Below are 23,503 nucleotides of genomic sequence, written 5' to 3'. Positions count from 1 at the left end.
GGGCACGCGCCTCTGGGCTGTGCCGCCGCTTGGCACCGAAACGGCCGGATAGGCAGGACACGGTGATTGGCAACAGTGACCGAGATCCTTCTGATAGGAGGCTCCAGGCAGCACACCGTTCTACGAGTAACTCGCTCTTTCGTTAACGGCATCCTGGCGAGACCATTAGCTACAAACGTCTCCTCAGGAGCCACCGCTCGGCTTCCATGGGCCAGTAGGAACGGGCCGTGAGAGCATCACTGCTCGGCTTCCACGGGCCGGTAGAAACGGGGCTGTGAAGGGGGGACCCACTCGCCCCAGTGCAGCCCTCCCAGTCCATGGTCCCCACCAGCATGCACTGACCATCTCCTGCTCGCTTGGGAGTGTCATACTTCATGTTAATTACACTCCTGGAACTGCTCTGATCAAGGTCAGACACTGGAGAAGAATTAGTCTAGTGGTTCACATCTCCACTCCTCTACTGCATGAGGTTAATATTCAGACCAATAAGTAGAAGACAGTCATTTAATTGAATACTCACAGTTTACTCACTGGCTCAGTTTTCAGGCTGGAGAGTGCTGTTCTTTGCTTGTCTGTAGAAGAAGGTATGGCTCTTCAAAATATGTTGAGGGATTTTTTTGTCTGCTCTGTAGAGCATATTTTGATTGCATTAAGTGAGGTCAAGCAGCTGAGTCAGAATTTTGTGCAGAGATCAGGAGTAGGTGCATATAGGCTTTTTTTTTTCATTTGTACTGTTATTTTCCCATTCATAAGCTATTTATAGTACAGGTATATTGTGTTGAGTCTTTCTTTCATCACGTTGTTTGCAATATTCGATACCGGCTTTAGGGACATGCTGAGGCGGATGTCCTGTAGTAGCTTACACTGGAAGTGATCTCATGGATTCGATGTTGTAAGGCAGTATTTCTTTTAAGAATATTTAAACCTGTTCCTCAATATGTTTTTATTGCTGTCTGCAATGCAAAAGGCATACACATTTATTTGCTGGTCTTGCTGCGAAAGCAGAACCCTGCACCTCAAACGTGATCCTGTGACTAAGACTTCTACTAAGTGCAGATACAGACATCTTATTCAGATGTTAAAATACCCTATGGCACCTGGTGCTTTCAAAGGGTCATGTTAGACACCTTATTATTAAAAAGTGTTTCTTTCTGTCCCTAGGCACTGTACAGACGTTATTTGCTGTGTGATCTTCATAGTCATCATTCTGGGTTACATTGCATTAGGAATTGTGGGTAAGTAAACACACGTGTAGTAGTACTTTCTCTTACACAGGGGAAGCAACTTTGTGAATGTCAGAATTTGTAACTGACGTGTCCATTTCACTTGTATCTATGTAAAGCTTTCCAATCAATAAGCAATGCCTTGCCTAGAAGTAAATAATGAATTAACAGTCAGTGTCTATTGTAATTAGGGAGAAGCTCAAAACCATGTGTTTACTGATGAAAAACTCAAAATTAAGTGTGTTCAAGTGAAAATGACATGGTTTGGTAATTTTGCTATCATAAGGTAACTGGTGGAAAAATTGACCTTCATTTGTCGTTAATCTGAAAGCAAAAATTAGAGATAAACACTTTGGTTTTAAGAGACTTTTTGTTCTGTAAAATGTTACTGAAAGGACCAATGCGAGCAGTAAGGAGGAGTAAGAGACATTACTTCATTTATTGTGGGATCCAGAGTTGTTTGCACATTGAGATATTCATGAATAACAGCAATTTTATTTGTTTGTGTGAGAGAATTGTATGAATGCCTGTGTGTGAAAGAACATATGATGCTGTGAAAGTGTATCTGCATGTCTATCTGGGCTCTTTCAATTTGCTTGTCAAAGATTGTTTTGGCCCTACCTTACATAGAAGAAAAGCCATTCGTTTTCTTCATAATTATGTAATACCATTTTCAGTTCTGTAGAGAGAAAAGGTGGGGCAATCTCCATCCTTGGGGCTATTCAGAAGCTGTCTGCATGTGGTCCTGGGCAGCCTGTTCTGGCTGCCTCTGCCTGAGCAAGGGTTTTGAACAAGATACCTCCAGAGAGCCCTTCCAACCCCAGCCATTTTGGGAAATGCTGCATATAAATGCTCTGGTGACTGGTGACCTGCCCCTGTGCAGACAGGCAGTATTCTGAAGGGCTGTTACCTGGAGGAAGGGAAAGGAGAACATGGGCAACTTCTAGCTGTACAGTATTTTTGTGCTGCCAGATCTTGACTCTCTTTCCAGCTCAATGCAGATCTCCTTAGTTTTTTGGCTAGAACTAAATGTCCACTTTGTATGTGCATTTTCCAAAGAACTTCATATGCTAGATGTTGCAGAAATAGAGAGCAGCAGAAAAGGACTGCCCAGTTCCTTGCTTCTTCATGTTTGTAATCTGGAACAATGTGGGTACTGTGATGTTGGTCGTATTCCCTGCTCTGCACATGCAGTGGTTTCCTGCTGGACACAAGGCATCCGAACAGCCCTCTCGTGCAAACATTATGAAATATTGCTTAGAACTATAACCTATTCCTGGAACCAGGTAACGAGTTTGTAGCTGTTGACTTTTTCTACCTTTCTTACAGAGAAGATTTGAATTTTCAATCTAGGAACATTTAGTTCCTAAATCCAGATCCACATGGTCCCAGCTTTTCATCTTTCCTTGTATTGTGTGTCAGCTATTCTTTTTACTGCAATTTATTTCTAAGTAAAAGAAGAAATCAGCCTTGGTACAGTTTCATGTAGAAAATACATGAGAGCCAAAGAAGTTCACATTAAGAGAAAATAGATTATGAATGCATCTTCAGTCATGAATTATGCCTTGTGGCTTATAAAGAGTAGATTTTTGCAATTTCTTGAATATGTGTGAATACCGCTCTGGATCCCTGTTTAATTTGGCTTGAGAAGCAAGCAATAAATGCAGGTTCATCCCACAACTGCTGTGGCTGAAAATCTGAGTCAAATTTTGCCCTCAGTATTGTATGTACAGCTCACATAGGCTTCAGCTACATATGTGTCTGTGTAACAGCGGGCTAGATGTTTTTTATGTTTCAAAGGGCCTGAACTGTAGCCTTGAGTAAAAGGTGATCAATTCTCCTTGAAAGATGAAACCAAATGATTTTTTATATTAGCCTTTCTTAACTCTGCTTCAGTGACGGCTGATGATGAGTGACTGTACTGAATAGAAATAGTTATTCTATGATGTACTTTCTTATCATTCTTTTAGCTTAAAGATTAACTGATAGTGCTAATTTAATGTTGTCTGTAGCTTTCCTTCCTATCAAGCTAACTTAACTCTTCATGTTTGTTTCAGAGGCACTGGGCTTATCCAGGCAATACTTTACAAATGTTGAGCCTTTTAATTTAAGATTCTTTTAATTCAGAAAAATGAACATAAAAGACAGCAAATAAGGTATCTGGGAAAAGAGCCTCACATTCCAAAGAACAGGTTAATTCAAGCAAATAACTCTTGTTATATTGCTGCATGTGATGCTTATACAATACCATTGTTATCAGCATGGATTTACAAATTCTGTATCATGTGTTCTACTACCTGTTTCAATACATTATTAAATTGCTTGTGTTAAAAAGTCATACGAACAATTTGGCAGGTCATTTGTCCATACATTAAAACATTAAAGAAATACCTTTACAGGAAGCAAAATAATGATATGAAAGACTGCCTTTTCAAAAATACTTAGTAGAAGGAATCAGACAGATAGTATAGACAGATTTGAAGTTCATTTTTAAGTGATGCCATTGGTGTAATCACATTTTCTCATTGACAAGGAGCTTTCCAGCCTTTACAACCACTGACATAGCCCACAGAGCACATAAAAAAAGGAGTGTATCTGGTAGACATTTAGTGACAGATATTAGCTGTTTCTGATGCTGTCCATGTTTGTTGGCTCCATATCAGTAAATGGACTGACATAACTCCAGGCCTCCCAAAAATGCTGTATTGGTGTCATAGGATGTTGCATTGCTGCTCTGAGGGCTGAATCAGCTGTGTAATTTGGTTCAACTGTTCTTTCGTTTTCTTTTTTAGCCCAGATGTTTGTGCCAGCACTCAGACTACAGACATATGAGCATCAGAGCATGCTGGAATAAAAATTTTATGTGACTGAATTCCTTTTCATTTAGTGCTTAATAGTGAGTCACCAATAGTGCAGCACAACATGCAAAAACATGGTGCTGCTCTGTCAGGCTAGTTCTTACAATAACCTTCTTCACTCAGTGAGAACTGTTGAATTAGATACTTACTCTTCTCTGACTAGGCCAAAAAAAAATGCCTGTTTATTATATGAATTCTTTCACTGTCATTGCTCTAAGTTTGCAAAGAAGGTGACAGAGGATTACATTTATTATCTCGATGGTTAGCCCTGGCACAGGCAATGAAAGAAGCTGCGCATTTTCTCTTCTGTTGGTCATTTCCCTTCTCTTTCTGCTGCAGAGTTAATTAAATGCTGTAAATCACACCAAATTATTTTTCATTTTGCTTTGAAATTTAGCTGAGAGGCATCCTCCTCCATCCATCCACCAAGTGATCCCAGTGATGGAATTTCACGAAGTGTGCTAAATCTGTATTTTAAGAGCAGATTCTTTTTAATACTGTTTTATTAAAAACCTGACTGAAGCCTTAGGCACACAGGGCAACTACTGCCAAGCAAGAGTAGTTTTAGACAATTCAATAATAGCAAAGCAGGCACAGACTGAATAGAAATTCTATTCAAAAGTGAGCAACGTGTTTCATTGTTTATACTCTGCTAATTTCTACTAATAATTGACAAACACACTGCAAAAGATGAGTGATTAAATTTGAGACCAAGGATTGATACAAATCCAGTGAAACCAAGGGAGCCTTTTGACATATTTCGGCAGACTTTGTATTAGAACAAAAAAGAACTTGAGGAGAATACATTGCTCTGTCCATTTGATGAGCTGAGTTTTATTCTTGTAGGCAGTGTTAGTCCACCCAAACAGACAGAAGGAAGTAAACCTGGGTCACGTGGGCCCTTCATATGGAAAGATCCTTAATAAGACGGAGATACAAAAAAAAAAAAAAACAACCAACATTATGTTGCGGTGTTTATCTCCATTCTCCCAAGTTTGTCTGAGAAGCGAAAAGTAATTCCAGGTTTAACATGCTACTTAAGAAAGGGATATTGTTGACAGTAGTGACTACTTCCAGATTATTTGCATGAAGCAGATATAAATCTTTCTACAAAATTCTTGTCAGCACTTTGAATCTGGTATGGTGCAGCTCATCTCTACTGCTTCCTGTTTTGCTGGTGTTAAAGAAAAAATACAGCCAAATGCAAAAATTGAGTCCCTTTAATAATGTGCCGAGCTAATTTAAAAAAACTAATTTTGAGGCTGGGAAAACACCAATGTAGATTCATCTATCATCATACAAGTAAGGCCTGAAAGGTCTTTCAGGTCTGTATAGGAGCTTGATCCATTTGGGACCAGGCTTTTACATGCATGAAAAGCAAGGTCATGTTAAAGCAGAAAGCAAAACTCCTTGTCAGAGTCATGAGGGAAGGAAGTATGCATGGCATAAGCTACAGACTCATTGCAATCACCAGAGAGCTGTCTGCTTTCTGATGTCATGTACACATGTGAGTTATCAACTGAGCACAGCAATTTGTAAGAGAGAGCCGATGCCTCTGAAGTGCTCCTGTTAAGTAATGGTACTGATACAAGTAAGTGGCGGCTAACAAATGAAAAAGTAAACTGTGTTTACCACTGGTGAAGCACTTTAGCTTTCTCTGCCCATCAGAACACCACAGTTAATCTGAAACACAGTTAATCTGAATGTTCAGAAAGTGTTTGATACCAAGCAGCAACTCCAAAAACGCAGGAAAACTGACAGATTAAAAAGAACTCGCAGATTCGGCAACCTAAAACCATTCCAGGTGAAAGACAGCGTTACAGATTCTCCGTGACTGTTTGCAAGTCATCGGAAGTATGTTGTGCATCTGTGCCAAACATTTCAGTACATTTGCGGTCTGCTGCTCTATCAGGTATAGGTTCTGTCCCTACTGCACCTATAACTGTGGTTAAGTGCTGTTATTCTTACCAAAGTCGTCTTGAGGAAAAGGCCAGTTTCACAAATGACTAAATATAATGTCACAAAGTTGAGAGAAAATGGGGTAATTACAGAGAAGCGAGTTCAAGGTGATGTACATAGATCAAAGCCTAAAGTGGGATTGAGTGCACACTGAGCAAGTTTGCTGACAACACCAAGCTGTGTGGTGCGGTTGTCGCGCTGCAGGGAAGGGATGCCATCCAGAGGGACTTTGACAGACTGGAGAGGTGGGGCTGTGCAAACCTCCCTAAGTTCAACAAGGCCCAGTGCAAGGTCCTGCACATGGGTCAGGGCAAACTCAAGCACAAGTACAGGCTGGGCGGAGAATGGATTGAGAGCAGCCCTGAGGAGAAGGACTTGGGTGTGCTGGTGGATGAGAAGCTCAACATGAGCCGGCCATGTCAGAAAGCCAACTGTGTCCTGGGCTGCATCCAAAGTAGCGTGGGCAGCAGGGCGAGGGAGGTGGATCTGTCTCTCTACTCTGCTCTCATGAGACTCCACCCAGAGTACTGTGTTCAGCTCTCGGGCCCACAATGTAAGAAGGACATGGAGCTGTTGGAGCAAGTCCAGAGCAGGGCCATGAAGATGATCTGAAGGCTGGAGCCCTCTGCTATGGAGACAAGCTGAGAGAGCTGGGGCTGTTCAGCTTGGAGGAGAGAAGGCTCTGGGGAGACCTTTGAGCAGTCTTCCAGTACCTAAAAGGGCTACAGGAAAGCTGGAGAGAGACTTTTGACAAGGGTGTGTAGTGACAGGACAAGGGGCAATGGCTTTAGACTGAAAGAGGGCAGATTTCGATTAGATCTAAGGAAAAAATTTTTTACAATGAGGGTGGTGAGGCACTGGAACAGGTTGCCCAGAGGAGCTGTGGCTGCCCCATCCCTGGAAGTGTTCAAGGCCAGGTTGGATGGGGCTTTGGGCAACCTGGTGTAGTGGAGGGTGTCCCTGCCCATGGCAGGGGGTTGGAACTGGATGATCTTTGAGGTCCCTTCCAACCCAAACCATTCTGTGATTCTAGGATTCTATTGTATTCTGATATTATATCTTACTTTCAGATGATACTTAAAAATAATTGTAATTTCTGTTATTTAGGGTCAAATAAGCAGTTAGTAGTCAGAACAGTTCAAAGGCTGGACATTGACTGGTCACGAAGGAAGCTTAGTCAGGTCTGCACACTACAGCTTAGAGGTAACCATGTTAGTGGTGATAGCTGGTCTGTACTTGGTAACACCAGGCAAGTAATGGTGTCTGTGAAAATGGCTTGGAGAAGAAATCCTGCTTTGAAGTGGAGAAAAGAAGTTTAAAAGTTCCAGATAAACCTCTCTTCCCATTCAGTACTATGGTGCATGCTAGGATATAATACACAAGGAGCCAGGTGCAAACCTAGTAACTGAAAAATGGGACAATTGCTATGTGAGAGGTCAGGAACAATTTTCATTTACAAAGTGATAGTTTGTTTCCATTCTTAGTGCAAATGGAGTCCGTTGGATTGTAACACCGGGTGTATTTCTGTCACGCACCCACGTAATCCCATGAATTTCAATGCCGTTGTGGTTGTCTGTGAATGCTCAGATTTGTCTACGTAGTTAGCTCTTCTTCTTTCTCCTTTTCATAATAATTATTTTTAGGTCCATTAGATCATATTTTGGATACAACCCAGATATTTGTGCCCCAAAGGTAAAAAGTGAACTGGTTTGCGTTTGTACTGCTTCATCCATATCTTAGTTCAGTTTAGTTTGGTGTATGTTCTCGTTTTTCGTTAGGAAATCTACAAATCAATACTCTTCAGTGGTGATCGACAAAGATTATAATGGTACTTAGATACATTTTCATGCTAATCAGTTTCACCTATTAACTGTGCTCTCTTGACTAAAATGTTGACAAGATACGTGTGTTTTTGCAGCTTGGGTGCACGGTGACCCCAGGAAAGTGATTTATCCAACTGACAGTTATGGGCAGTTCTGTGGTCAGAAGGATACCCTCAACGAGTGAGTACTAAATCCATTCATATATCTTTATTACTTATGCACTATAAATAAGATGAGTCAAATCTCTCTGTCTTCTAGAGGTTCTTGTGGGAAGCTGAAGAGACAGTGACACTCTTACTGTATTTATTCCAAATAAAGTTCAGAAATAAATTAGTTGCTCAGTGCAAATATAGACCCAAATTATTACTATATTGCAGTTGTTTTCATAATGAGGAAGCCACTGTCCAAATGGCAGTTCAGAAGGGAAGGAGCAGGAGACAGGGAGTGGAACAGAGGTAGAGCTAGGACTTTATATCCTCTGAAGTTTTTTTTACGGAGGAAACAGGCTAGATAACGTAAGAAGACCTGTTCCACCCTCCGACTAAGATCTTCACAGCAGTCGTCAGGAAGTCCCAATTTCTGAAGAGGAAAAACTAGGAGAAAAAGTTGTAGTGTTGTGTGTGTTCCCCTCACTGGACCCCTTCTATACTCCCCCCGCCCCTCATTCCCAATTTGTCCTCATCCCCTCTCTGATCTATAGGAAGCAGTGGGAAAATGGGTTTGGGAGTCCCAGACGCACAGCATCCGTGCACTGTTTGGCATGCAGCCAGATGCTTCTCTCTGATTCTTGTCATCCACTCCCATTCCCTCTTTCTCTTTGTTACTCAAGTCTTCCATTTAGTGATTTGTTACAATGTGATTTCCAGTTTGTATTCACAAATGTCCCTCCATATATATGATTACTGGAGAATAATGCACCGAGACTGCATTTTGACACTTACTTGCTACACTGAGGAGTTTCTTATAAAGATACAAGCCAAAAGACACATCATACAACCTATTGGAAAAGCAAGAGTGTTTATGGCAGTAGGCGCCTCTGTACAAGTCCCTCTAGCCCCTAAAAATGAAGATGTGGGATGTGTTTGTCAGGCCTTCATTGATACCATTGTCAGGTTTTTCAGATGTCCTGAAAGTAAGCAGTGTGAAAAGCTAACCCAGGGCTGTGGTTTTCCAAAGTCCCCAAGGGCTGAGAGTTTTTCCTTGGAAAGCGATCACAGTCTCTGTGTTTTGAATCTTGTGCTTGGAACAAGCATTCCCAGCAATATCACTGAGTAGAAAGGAGAAGCTCAAAACCAAGTCAATACTCACAGCTCTTGCAAAAACTCACTTCAACTTCAGTGGATTCCATGCAGTCAAATGAATTCTGCTTTGTGTTGTCATGAGAGTCTCTCTGCGGCCTCTTGGTGTCTCCCTGTAATCCATAATCCATCCATTAATCTCCATGTAATCTCTAAACTTGTTTGCCTCTTACAGAGCACAACGTAATCCCGGAATACAACACAATTTTATTATTAAAGAACACAGACCTAGTTCTTGGTGGCTGTTTTCTTGCGTTTCATACACGTTTAAACTTTCTTTTCTGCTATCAATATCAGCAAGTGGGCTAGGACATAAGAAAACAAAGAAAGACTTCAGTAATGGCTTTGAGCAGCTCACAGATTATAAATACTGTCCAGAAACTATTGAAGAACTATGACATTTCGGTCCAAAATTTTATTCTATTGATTTGAAAAAATAACAACAACTAGTGATAGTGAATTGTTTTTGCCAGGATGCGTGTTTCGTGAAACAGTAGAACAAACCCCAGTGAAAACAATTTAACCTTGTAGAATGTCAGGCAGTTGAGCTAATCCCAGTTTTAAAGGGAGCTTGAATGTGCAGTGATACTATATAATGGCCATATCCAGCAATTGATGGGAGCCATGTGCTGGTGGAAGGTCAGAGGATATGTCCTGCACTGGGGAATACAATGGAGACATGGGGGAGCAGGGCTCCGGATAGAAAAGGAGCAGCCTTGTTAGCCTGAGCAAGCGTCGTTGTTAATACTGCCATCCTGCTTCCAAGGCAGAGCTCCCTCCGTGCTGAGTTGCCACCGTGGGGGTCAGTGGTGGCTCAGACACTGCTTGCTGTGTCCTCTTGTGCGTCATAGGCCATACCGGGGCATACGTACCATTACTTCTTGTAGGGACACTCTGTAGTCCTGGCATGGCTGGCTGACTGATGTCTTGTGGCTACTGCCGTACCATCTGCACTCGAGCTGTCTGATCATTTTCTGACATAGCAAAGATTAACAGCATATTTTGCTGTCTTCCAAACCCAGGTGTTTAAATCCAGAGATCTTGGGGAAACCAGTGTTCAACAAAGCCAAACTGAGGTGACAGTTACCTCAAGGTCCCAAGTTCCAGTAGCCGCCAAGTGTACGGATTCTGGGGTGCAATCCCCTCAGACTGTCCCTTAATTATATCAAAGGAAGTTTATCAGCGTTATTAGCAGGTGCTGTTACTGTTCTGTTTCCTGGCCAGCTGCTTTCAGTTTCTGACCATTAAAAGGTTTTGATTGATTTTGGTGCCACCTTCTGATCAACAAAAAATAGGCGACTTTTCCAGCATAGCATTTGCTGATAGTGATTTTGTGTGGAGTACGTGCACAGTATGTTCAGTGTAAGCAAAGGGACCACAGGGCTGTTGCAGGGGTATTTTACAGACCTCACTTCTTAGAGGCAGGACTATAGATACCTGTAACAGCACCTAGGGTTGTTTCAGCTTAAAACCTTGCTGTGGAAAAACTTCTCAAATTAGCATTCTTTAGAACAAATACTTCTGGTTTCAGAGATGTCTTGGCATGGAACATTCCAGATCTGCTTGGGATTTGTTTTTTTGGTCTTATATTTGGAATATAACTATTAGCAGTAATAGAATTTAAATCTTGGTGTATGCTATAAATTTTTGAATGGTAGAATGTATAAGCACTTATGTTTATAACATTAATTATCTTATATCCATTTCCATAGGAACAAGACAATTTTGTTTTACTTTAACATTCTGAAATGTGCCAGCCCTGTAGTGTTAATAAACCTACAGTGCCCTACAACACAGGTGAGTGAAATACAGAGATAAAATATTTTCCCTGCCCTTAGTCACGGTGCTTAAGAACTAGACATACATTGGTTTGGATTGAAAAATTGCTGTTCATATCCTTCAAATTATGATGATTGTTTTATCGATGATGTGAAGCATATGATCTCTGTAGCCTGCGAAGGTCAGAAAAAGTAAATAGAAATGCACAAGATTGTGTATTTTGGATAAGAGTTGACAAAAAAAAATGTTATTTACGAATTCATCACAAGCAGCTATCCAGTAGTAATCAGTGCATGCAGAAAATAATTTTGATTGACATTTAGGGTTTTTCAAACTAGACACTTTCAAGAAAATGTGCATATCCCCAGTGACTGTAGTATCTGGGTGTGGTAGAGCCTATGGCACTTTTGGAAGTGAAGATCTGAAAGCTCGTTCTTGCCTTATGCCACAATTTGTACTCCCTTAGCTGCGCTACAGCTTCTCATGAAGCTGTGAAACTTGTCACTGGACTTGTGTGGGTTAAAACTCTCCCCCTGATCTTTTTCACGTGAGACTGTTTTACTGACCCGGTTTGTTGAGCAAACAGTTATGTCAGTTCATCTCACGAGGCAACAACTTATGGCATGGGATAGGTCTGAGGAATTAGGTGCACGACTGCTCTGATCCAGCTTTGCTTGGATCAGCCGAAGTAATTGTACTGTGTAATTAAACTGCAGATGACAGAGTGTGGTCTCAGCCATCGTTACAACATTCAGTGAAGTCCATTATTAATCCGGATGAGGGTTGTTACATGGGAACCAATTTACTGATTACGAATGTTAATTGTCTATTTATTTGACTATCATTTTAAAATGTTTCCCATTCCAGCTTGCCCTTACTCCTGATCCCTATCCTTGATAGATGTTTCTGGCCTATCAGTTAGTGTGACCATATGGACTATTTGACACAGCTGAAGAGATGGAAATCTCCAGCAAGGAAGAGCAAGAGCCCTCTTAACACTGGCCAGTTGCTGTCAGAATGGGTTCTTTCTGTATCAGCAGCAGGTTTGCTTCAGGAATGCCCATCTGTCCACATGCAGACACCAATACTGTTACCTTGCAGACTTTCGACTCTGTTACTGGAACAGTTCAGCCTGTTCAGAAATACTGAGGTCATTGTGTGGGATTTGACTCGTGCTGTGGTCAAGCTGGCAGTGGTCATGAATGAAGTAAGGTGAAACACTTGTCGAAGGAGAGTTTGGGGGAGCGTAGTAGTTATTGTGTTTGTTTTCAAACATACAGCATCTCCAAAACTGAGAATGTTTTTGAATGCTGTTTACTACTGCAGATGGTTAGTTCTCTGGTCTTTTGTGAAAATGCTGAAGAAACATTTGTTTGATAATTCCTCTTTTGAACTGCAGACAGAGCCTTTCATTCCTGTCCCATTCATATCAAATAGCAGGAAAAAAAAAAAAAAAACAAACAACCAAGAACTGGGATGAGAAGAACTTCAGTTCTTGAGTAAGACTGTGGATTTGCGAATGATTACTGCAGTTCACTGGATCCACAGACAGCACGTTTCATTGCCTGTTTCACAGATGGGAAGCTGAGGTTATAGTGAAGTGTATACTTGTTCGTCACCTGTTGTCCCAGTGAGGACCAAATTCTTCTTTCTTTGTTCTTTGCACTGTGAGTAGTCTGTAGGACTGTACTACTTGTCTGGAAAGACCTTCTTGAAGCATCTGCCCTGCTCTAAGAATTAGTACATCTTTTCCCAAAATTCCTTTAGGTGAATCATATATGGCTAAATGCCCTTCAGGTGAAACACAGCTTCATGCATGATGTCTGTCTGGTACTTGGATAGCAGAGCTTGGCAGAGGTGTTTGGATAGCACAGCTTTGGGAACAGAGAACAGCCTTCTAGAAAAGGCTGAAACTTGCTAAAAATACGATCTTCAAACTACCTCACAGTATTCAGGAACACTGAGCAGTCAGAGCAGCTGTACACTTGATGATTCCAGTGACCAGCAGAGCCCTCAGAGTCTGTGTATTGGGGCAGCTGCTTCTCCACTACATAAATCTAAATCGTAACTTCTGAGATGCATTCATCAAACCCCAGTCCTCACTTGATTTCTCACATAAGTCTGGTTTATAATGGCTGTACCTTGAGTGGTGTGAATTTAATTCCTGGCATGTGCACCCCTCTTGCTTTGTGACTAGGGGAGATTCATCATTAGTCAGTAGTAAAAAGTCACCTTTGAGTGATTTACGCCTAACTCGACTTGAACGATATCTGTGGAGATGTATTTGACGGAAGAGACTGTGTAGAAGGGTGGAACAATTTTAGCTGCATGAGACTTTTTTTAAATAAAGTTCCCCTTATAAATGTAATAGAAAGAAACTATGTGTATCCTGTGAAAGTAGCTACTGCACCACCTTGCTCATATACACTGCTGCTGCTGGAAGTAGAGGAGGACTTGACAGATTTTTTCCTGGTGTTCAAAAAAAAGATATTTTTTTTTCAACAGACTGAAAGCTCTGCATCTCTACCAGAATGTGTAGAACCTAATAAGATGCAGAGAGTGGCTTGATATGCCAGATATGAGGAGAAATTTTAAAAGTGTATTCTATCAAAGAATTTTAGAAGTATTCATCTGGGAAATCAAAGGGAAAACATACGTCCCTTTCTGAAAACGGCAGTAAACATTACTGAAGGCAATTCCACAAAACAATGCACTTCTGTAGGTGGCCTTTTCCTTGCATTTTAATTGCACTGACTTTCCTCCCTTCCAGCCCCTGGATCATCTTTGTGGCCCTCTTCTGAACACGCTCCAATAGATCTATATCTCTCTTAGGGTGGGGAGAGACATAGATCTGTTGGAGACATAGATCTGTTGGAGCGTGTTCAGAGGAGGGCCACAAAGATGATCCAGGGGCTGGAGCACCTCTGCTACGAGGACAGGTTGCGGGAGCTGGGATTGTTCAGCCTTGGAAAGAGAAGACTTCGGGGAGACCTAATAGCTGCCTTCCAATACCTGAAGGGAACCTACTGGAGAGGGACTTTTTGCAAGAGTGTCCACTGATAGGACAAGGGGAAATGGGTTTAAGTTGAAGGAGAACAGATTTAGATTGGATCTTAGGAAGAAATTCCTCAGTACGAGGGTGGTGAGACTTTGGAATAAATTGCCCAGAGAAGTTGTGGATGCCCCCTGCCTGGAGGTCTTCAAGGCCAGGTTGGATGGAGCCTTGAGTAGCCTGGTCTAGTTGAGAGGCGTCCCTGCCCATGGCAGGGAGGTTGGATTAGATGATCTCTGAGGTCCCTTCCAGCCTGTACCATTCTATGATTCCATGATGATTCTATGATTTTTGTTCTTTTCTTGCAGCTTTGTGTCTCAAAGTGCCCAGACAGGTTTGCAACTTACATCGATGTTCAGGCTTCCTACAGATATAAACCAGATCAGTGGAATTACTTCAGGCAGTTCTGCAAACCTGGTTTTAACAATCCTCGCAAGGTGTGTATGTATCAGTAGGTGATGGAATTCATTTTTTCTTCAAGCAATATGTAATACACATGATTTTACTGCAGTACATCAAAGCTTTGAATTATTCTGATTGCATCTTATAAGGAGTCATCCCATATATTTGGTTTGACAGTGGTTTAATCAGGGGCAAAGCTCTCATATGCACACCAAATCCCTCACTCTCTAAATGGTTACTGTTTGCTTAAAAGAATATTTGCAGCTACCCATGTAGTTGCAGTACTGTGGCAAGCAGTATCCTTTAGTACTTAGGTACTCCACAGCAGCAGAGCAGAGATCTCAAACCGGTTCTTAAGGCTCTTAAGTCATAGGAGCTACTTAGTAGCTACTTAGTAATTTAGCTGGGAAAATTAACCTATTGTTCATGTAACTGATTTTGCACTCAGGTGTACTGCATTATTTCTCTCATCTACAACCCATCTTGCGATTCAGCTGTATTAATTGTGTTAAATTCTTACTCTTCTTTAAGAGAAAAGGGGAAGGGGAGGCAAGAAACAATTGCCCAGTCACTTCTGGCTTAGATGCTGATCCAAAGTGAACAAGTCTTTTCTTTTTTGTCATTAGAAAAGGAAAGAAGAATAGTCTTTTCCCAAGTCACAATGACAGTTTGGATTCTCACTCACATCATGAATGTATCTTGCAGCTTCACCAGTCAAGATGGAGGAGGAGGAGGCTACAAAGCCCAGTTTGGGGCATTTTCTCAGACTGGGTGAGAAACGAAAAACATGTAGTTATTCTGCTATGTATTCAACATTCCTATTTTTCCCCTTTTAGTCTGTTGCTCAAGTCCTACGTGATGAAGATTGTCCTTCGATGATCATTCCAAGCAGGCCTTGTGAGTGGTTCTACTTCTTACACACATCTTAGCAGATTATAAGTGTTCACATGAAAGCACAACTCTAGACTGAAAAATGTTTTGTGGCAAGGTCACTAGGAGCTGTCTGTTATCTGACAGTGACATCCATTCAATTTTAAACAATTTGAAAGTATAAACATTTATTATTATTTTTGCCAACTGCTCTCCATCAACATTCAGCGTGTGACTGGGTGAAGCTGAGCTCTTTCTTGCTCTTGCGTCATCACTGATAAAAAAAGCTTTACATCTCAAATTGTGACTTCCAAAATATATGAGTAAGCAACCCCATTGGCATCAAGAAAATGCCACGAATGTAGGAGGGATTGTATGGCCAGCTGTTGAAGTTCAGATGATACTTGAGCCTAGTTACAATGCAGCTTGCTTTTCACTTGTAGTGCTGGCTATGTTAAGGAGACAAAAAAATGTTTTCGTCACTGTGGTCAGCAGATACTTCTGAGTAGATAACCACTGGTCTTAGAGCTCATCTCAGCTGCACAAGTGTAATACCAAGAGTATCTGTCACTGACCCAGAAGCTCATGCAAATAAGGAATTGCTGTTTATTTTCCCATGTTTTAAAATAGACATCATGTAAACCAGGGACAGGTTATAAAAAAGAGAAAATATAGATTAATTTTTTTTTTAAAAATAAGAATTTGTATGAAAACTGATGTGCTGACCCAAAAGATAGGAAATAATTTGCTAAGAAGCTATTACCTTCTTTTAGCCTACAACAAGGGTCAAAGTTTACAGAAAAAGAAAAAGATATATGAATTATTTCCTCAGAATAATTGGTAGGGTAGATATTCTAGACTGAATATGGAACTCTGGCATCAGTATTTATTGGAACCTGATAAGGAAAGCATAGAATTGTTGTATAAAGTTAAAGTACAGCTGTGTAGGAAGACTAACCTGCTCTTCCCTTTGGAATGAAAACCAGGACTTTTTGCAGCAAAGAGCAGGGCAACATAAATGAGTATGTAAACATCTCTCCTTTTCTCTCCCTTTTATAATCTCCTCCTCCCTCTGTCTAACCAATAGTTTCTGTCTCTTTTCCATTGCTTCCTCTCCAAGAATATCTAGTGATAGTGGCTGGTCCTGGAGCTCATCTGGTGTATGAGGAACTGATACTTGCTGTTATGTATTATTTTCGGTGCTAATACCATTTGTGGCCAGTCATGTTGAGTCTGTCCTTGGGGGCTGGTTTGATTTTTACCATGAAATGACATATTTGAGAAGCTGCAGTTTTTATAAGCTGCCCAGATACTGACAGAGAGTAAGTTCCACATTTATTACAAGCTCTTAAACTGATACATACACTACTGTTGTTATTCAGTAGCACCTAGAATCCAGTGGAAAGCTATGATCCTGCCATGCCTGAGCTTAGACAAAAAGCCCTGGAGCATAAAAATCATAATCTTGAATATAATGGCTCTTCCAAGATTTGTCAAAGTCAACATATCGTTAGATAATCAGTTAAAAACAAGTGACTGTAAATCTGAAATTATTTAAATATGTTTCAAAAGACAAGCGATAAAAGTGGAGCTTGACATGACATGTAATATGCATGCTTTCTTTTGATATTTTGAATAGTTCTTAAGAGATGCTTCCCAGATTTCTCCACGAAGAATGGTGTACTAACTGTGGCAAATCAGACTACGTTCAAAGATGGAAGAGGGAAAACAAGAAATGTAACTGATCTCAGGGAAGCTGCAAAGTAGGTTTTACCCTTCTTAAGTGCTCATTTGTTGGATTCTGAGATTGTGAAATAATTAAGGAATTGAAAAAACAATCAGAATCTGTAGTAGCAAATGGCTGAGGGTACCCAGGCAAGACGTGCCAGTAAATGATCTCTCTGTGCCTGGGCTCCTGCAAAGTTCCAGCAAGGAACACAAGCACTGTGGTTTGCAGAAATGAGCGAGGAGCCCAAAGTTTTAGTCTGATTGTCTCAGAGTGACTGTCAGTTTTTAAATAATTCTTGTTGTTTTTCCTAGCAAAAATTAGTATTAAAGAAAGCTCTAAAGAAGGTTCAAAATTAAATCCTCATGCTGCAGGACGCAGCCCAGCCAGTACTGGCCATGGCTGTTCCTTCCTATGATGGCCATTCCACTAACATGGACTGTCCTAGTACTTTGGGCACCTCACCTCGTCAGAGCCCGCCTGGTTTTAGTACATGTCTGAAGGTCAAAAAGCAATGTACTGGGCTCTGATGCGTGACAACAGCTCCCTTGCAGATGGACAGCAAGCATCTCCAATCCTGGGCATCAACCAGGATGAGGGAAAACTGCTGCAATAGCCTCACTTTTCCAGCTCCTGTCAGTCTCAGCCTGTCTGGAGCACAGAGGTACCTTTTCTTACCTCTCGATGCAAGGCTACCACATTCTAGCACCTTACCCACGCTGATAACTCCTGCATCTTTTTAAGTTTCCTTCTTCTGGCATCTGCAACTCCATTGTCTGTTATTTGATACGAAGATCCTTAATTTCTTCTTATGAAAACATTAATATGGACAAGCACTTTGCAGGATAGGAAAACAGTTACATAAAGTCAACCTTTTGTGTCACTGAACTATTTTCTGCTTCTCTGCTCTTAGCAGTTCTGGAGTCACAACTGTTTGGCTCTTGGTACATTGCAGATCTTAACAGTATACACTTCTCTTGTGACATAATAAGCAATAATATCTGGCACTAGTTAGTAGTAATAAAATTTTTTTAATAGGGCTTTTTCAGGAGCTGTATAGACTTTTTTAGACAGGTTTTTTCTTTGGCATAACTGTGATTGTTGTTGGCTTGGTTACAGAACTGGAGCTGGAGCATAGTAATATACTCTTGTCACTATCAAAGATATTTCCTATTCTTTCACTGAGCCTGTTTGTTTTTTAAATGAATTCTACTTTTCTACCTAAAGCAACCTTTTCTTTGGTTTATCTTTTCTCAGCGGCATCAATAATGTCCTGGATGCAAGATCAGTTGGAATGAAAATTTTTGAAGATTATGCCATTTCTTGGTATTGGATTTTAATGTAAGATTTTCATGAGTATTTTTAATTTTTCCAAATTCACTTTGGAACATGCAGGAATTAAAAAATAGATTATGTATGTGTTTGTTAAAAATCCTGCTTTTAAACTCAAGGAGCAACTGTAACTTCTTTTCATCACATGATAATAATGTTATGGTCTGTACATGAAGTAAGGATAGCACAGCATACATACATAGAGTGTCAGTTGATCTGAAGAAGCTTTTTAATATCCTGCCAGGCTGAAAACAGGAGGTACTGTCTTCTGTTACAGGACCTGTCTACATGGTAATTCCAAAACTGAAAAATTTTAATTAAGTGATTTTCAAACCAATTGCAGTTGCTAAGTGTCATTAATGTATATATAAACCACTTAATTTCTAAATTCATACTAGCAGTATATAGTTAAATCCATTACGATCCATATATCCAATATCCAATGCAGCAGGCAAACATCAAGAACAACAATTATTGAACAGTATTAACTTTACCTTGCAATTAATACTCACTAATCACCAATCAGTAAAAATGCAGCACTGAAACAAAAGAAGTGGCTATTTTGCTGAAGCAAATATGTCAGTCTATGTACATTCTTAACCCATTAATACTGTTTTGATGGACAGGATGTTGATCAATTTAAACAGGAGCAGAAGTCTTTGCCAGGTGAGAGCCTGTAACGTGCACGTATTAAGCACACATTATTCAAGCCTGAATGCAAATCCACAACAATAAATATATAAACTTTAGATAATAAACAATATGGAGAATTAGTCAATCAGAAACATAAGTTGTGAGATTTTAAAGGTGTTCAGTCACTGGTGGGAGGACAGCTTTCTCATAGTCTGATACTGTGCTCACAATAGTCAGTGGCAAGAAACTCACTGGCATTCAGCAAGCTCAGTTCTGTTTAGATCTCTTATTGAAATCAGGCTTATGGGGCTGATTCTTTTGAAAGAGATATCACTGAACAGATAGGCTGGAGAGAGAATTGGCCATTTTTTGAACAGAAATTCTAAATACTGAAGCCAGTTTCCACATTTAAAATATGATATTTTTATTAGGAATTGTTGCTACTTTTAGAGTAGTAGGATAGAATTTTCTTCACACTTTTCACCAAGTGATAGCACACATCAAACAATTTCTGGACAAACGTATTTTAAGTGCCACGGTTTGGGTGTTGACAATAAAGCCCTGATAGTGAAAGGAGGCTGGATTAAAAATTACGTATGGAATTGCTCTAGTCTTTTTAGCTGTCCTGGTTTCAACTGGGACAGAGTTAGCTCTTCTTTTTAGCAGCTGGAAGAGCTCTGTGCTTTGATTTTAGTCTGGGATTCACTATGAGCAGGATGCTGACGGCGCACTGATGTTTGTAGTTGGCACCGGGACCTCAAGGACTTTCCAGCTGCCGCATTCTTGCCGGTGTGCAGGAGCACAACTGGATGGGGGTCATGGCTGGGACAGAGAGGCCACAACTCCCCTTGTGATCTGAACTTAGACTTAGGAGTGAAGGCTGAACTGGCCAACGAAGTATTCCATATCATGCAGCGTCATGCCCAGTATAAAGATGAGGGTTGACTGGAAAGAAGGGCCTTTGCTCTTCCAGGGCTCTCACTCTTAGACTCTCGGACTGCTCTCTCTTGCTCTCGCTCTCTTTTTGGGCCTCTCGCTCATCCGGGATTGCAGTGTCTGTTTTGGGATCGTTAGTCTGGGACAAGCTGGGCCTTGGTCACCGGGTGGTGAGCAATTACACTGTGCATCACGGTTTTGTGTATATTATTATCATTATGCAAATGTATATATTCATATCTTAGTAGCAGTAGTAGTAACTTGTTCTTATCTCAACCCACGGGTCTCTTTCCCTTTTGCCCGTTAATTCTCTTGCCCATCCCCTGGGGCTGGGGAAGGCGAGGGAGCGGCTGCACGGCGGCCGGGCTGAGCCGTGACATTGGCACATCCCAAAGGAACTGCTGCTTTCAAGCCTCTGTTTAAGGGAATCAGTTTATTGAGGACAGTTGTGACCATGTGCTCAGTATTGGTGTTTCTATGACTCGTATATATCTAAAGATAACTTTAGCGAAAGGTAACTTGCTACTTTCAAAAATAGTCATAAGCTCCAAAACTACAACCTTTTTTTTGAGGAATACATTCTGAATTTCAAATAAGCCATTCAGAAAGGGAAAATATATCATGCTAGGAAGCCTTTAATGAGCTAGGACTTAAGACCAGCTTACAAAGGTTTAACTAAATAAGCTGATGTTCTTTTTCTTGTCCCTCTGCCCATCTGGCGTAGTTTGCCCAAAACATCTGGTTTTGATTGTTCGTGATCAGACTGACCCATTTTTTGTCTTTGGTAACTGGCTAAATAACCTGGGAACGTTTAGAAGGGAAGTTACTGAACACAGGCAAGAAGAGGTTTTAAGTTTTTTTGAATCTTTACTAATACAAAATTCTGGTGTAACACCTACTAAAAATTCTGAGAAATAAAATGTTCTGTGAAGCATCTGAGCTGGCTGTTTGTTGGAGGGGATTATTTTCACATCGCTTTATTCACATTGCTTCAGAAGGCCTCGCTAAGTAAAAAGGTCTTTTGAAGTAATTTTTTCCTTTCTGATTTGCTTTCTAGGATTGAAATGAAAACAAGTGTTTCCTTACCATAGACTTGATAAAGAGAAGACACTCTGTAGATGTTTCTCCTAGGGGCCCCATTGGTAACTTAAAAGAAACTTATGCATCATGATGCCCTGATCATTTCCTCTTTCAATGCAAAGAAAGAGTCACTGGCTTTCCTCTTAAATTTAGTTGTTTGTTTTTTTTTTTTTCTAGGAAAGCTCCTGGAATGTTACTTTACTAACATTGTTTCTTTGCAAATAGGGATTTTTAATGGACGACATAAAACAGCAACCTCCTCACACATAGGTATTCCTTCAGTATAACTTTCTGAACTGTAGACTAGACTGTGGCCTGAAAAAGGCAGCGAGTTGTTCAGCTGGTGTAAATGGCCAAAAAGGCGTTGTACTAGTCCCATTCAGCCAACCTGGGAACCTGGTCTGTACAAACACTTCTGGCTCTGCCCTGAGAAATCATCATACATGAGCTATTTGTTTCTAATAGCAGATGATAGCTATGAGGATGTATTTCATAAGGAAGATTCTGAAATACATATTTACAAATCATTCTCTTATGTGAGATGAAATGACCCTCATTTGAGTAACAGGCATGCAAGAAAGTGAAGATTCTCACACTTATTTTCTCTGTTTCTGTTTCTTGTCTTTCTAGTGGGCTGTTCATTGCAATGATTGTAAGTCTGCTCTTCCTTGTGTTACTGAGGTTCACGGCTGGGGTTCTTTTCTGGATTTTCATCTTTGGTGTGATTGGAATTATAGGTTATGGTAGGTGTAATCTTCTAGCCTCTGAGGCTATTTTTCCTTATTGCTTAAGTTTGGGCAAGGAAAATCAGTAATTACATCAATTAACTGATACAATTGGGAGAATTAATGCCTAGTTTTAGCCACAGTTAAGTGAGAAGGGTTTAAATGGCAGTGAAATTTATTAAGAATCAATACTTAGCACCAGATGTAGTAACCTGAATTATCTGCCCTCTATATGCTTAGTCTGTATTCACTTGTACTGGTGTTTCTTTTCTATATATGTCATTTTATAATTGACTAGTCTCACAATAATGCATTTTTGGTTTTTGCTGACCTGACATGCCAAGGACAAAACACTTGGCTTGTAAAAGATTTTTTAAGAAAACCTTGGCTTTGTATTTTTCGGAAACACTCATTTTATATTGATTGTGTTTTAAAAGGCATCTGGCATTGTTACTGGGAGTATGATCATCTTAAAGGAATACCTGGATCTGACCTCACTGTTTACGATATAGGATTCCAGACAGACTTCAGAGTGTACCTGCAACTGAGGCAAACATGGTTAGCATTTAGTAAGTGCCCTTTAAACTTGGTATCTGCTAGTGGATATTTAGGAGACACAGGCACTGTCTTGCTACGGTTTCTGCCTTATTAAATCTCCTCCTTTATGTACGTCGCTCAGAGAAGTAAGCAGAATTCTCTTTCTTTGTATTGTGTAAAAATCTACTTTTTTGCAAGGAGACTAGTATATTTGTAAGGGGAGATAACGCGATCGCACTAGTGATGGGTCCGAAAAATGCTTGTGTTATTAGCATTCCACTTCCTGTGTGTTCAGTCTTTATAATTGGGAAGTAGAAGGCAATAACTAAGTTAGTCCTGATGATGTTGCATAAGGAGGAGCATTTTTCTCTCCCAGTCTGTTTGTTCTCCCTCTTTGAGGGCCCCAGAAATGAGATTAATAACTCTACACGTCTTTGTAGAACTGTTTACATTCAGGTCACTGAATTTTCTTGGAGGCTAATCTCAGACTGTGGCATGAACCATCACAAATTTCATCACCTTTATTTTCAAAAATGCTTCGTTGCCTTCCCGTACAAGGGCAGTGTTTTTAAAACAAAATCCTACTGGATAAGACGGCTTGCAGCATGCACATCCCTCCCCAGGGAAGGAAGGTTGGAAGAGAGAACAAATACCTGTCAGATATTACGTTTGCTGCTGTTACTGCTCTATTAGAAGGCACGCAGACATGCAGATGAGGAATGGGACATAACCTAAAACACTGCCTCTCCCTATTGGTAGCTAAATTAATAGAGCAGTAGTTTACTGCTTAAATCTCCTTTCTCTGCTTTGTGTCTTCACTTAACTCTGTGTTGGATCATTGAGCTCATGAGACGTCTTCTACATATTGTTGAGGCAGAGCTTTTTAGTATACGATCCCTACAGAATATTAGGACTTTATTATGTTTTTCCTTGTAACTCTCCAAACTCTTCCCCTGCCTGATTCTTAGAAGCAATCTATAGTTTATCTAGAGGTCAGTGTCACTTTCAGATGAGTAAGTTGAGGTACTCAGGAATTAAATTAGTTTTCCAAAGTCACCTAGAAAAACAGTTAAATATCCTTGAAAAAAACATAGATCCTCTTAGTCCTAGTCTAGAACTCATCATGTACTGACATTGCTTTCTTTTTTCACAATGTTTGAAACATTAACTTAACAGAGCTGAACTGGAACAAGACTAACTTTAAAGAAACCTAATTATGTATTCCTTCATGGGCAACCATGTCAAAAATAGGTGCCGAAATGCATGTAAC

General features: G+C 40.5%; 1 protein-coding gene across 1 annotated transcript in view; it reads left to right on the top strand.

The window, feature by feature from the left end:
• SLC44A5 (solute carrier family 44 member 5) overlaps positions 1–23,503 on the top strand; it is a 47,307-nt gene that overhangs the window by 7,556 nt on the left and 16,248 nt on the right. Inside the window, exons 3-11 of the mRNA XM_086617083.1 lie at positions 1,162–1,235; positions 7,959–8,043; positions 10,874–10,958; positions 14,301–14,429; positions 15,231–15,291; positions 16,904–17,027; positions 18,248–18,331; positions 21,602–21,714; positions 22,134–22,265. Coding sequence (XP_086473209.1) covers positions 1,162–1,235; positions 7,959–8,043; positions 10,874–10,958; positions 14,301–14,429; positions 15,231–15,291; positions 16,904–17,027; positions 18,248–18,331; positions 21,602–21,714; positions 22,134–22,265 — 887 coding nt within the window. The remainder of the gene's footprint in view (positions 1–1,161; positions 1,236–7,958; positions 8,044–10,873; positions 10,959–14,300; positions 14,430–15,230; positions 15,292–16,903; positions 17,028–18,247; positions 18,332–21,601; positions 21,715–22,133; positions 22,266–23,503) is intronic.

This window comes from Tauraco erythrolophus, chromosome 10 (genome assembly GCF_009769465.1).
Source record: "Tauraco erythrolophus isolate bTauEry1 chromosome 10, bTauEry1.pri, whole genome shotgun sequence".
Lineage (NCBI taxonomy): Eukaryota > Metazoa > Chordata > Aves > Musophagiformes > Musophagidae > Tauraco > Tauraco erythrolophus.
The sequence above is the reverse complement of the archived record's forward strand: the minus strand, read 5'-3'. Positions and strand labels throughout refer to the sequence as shown.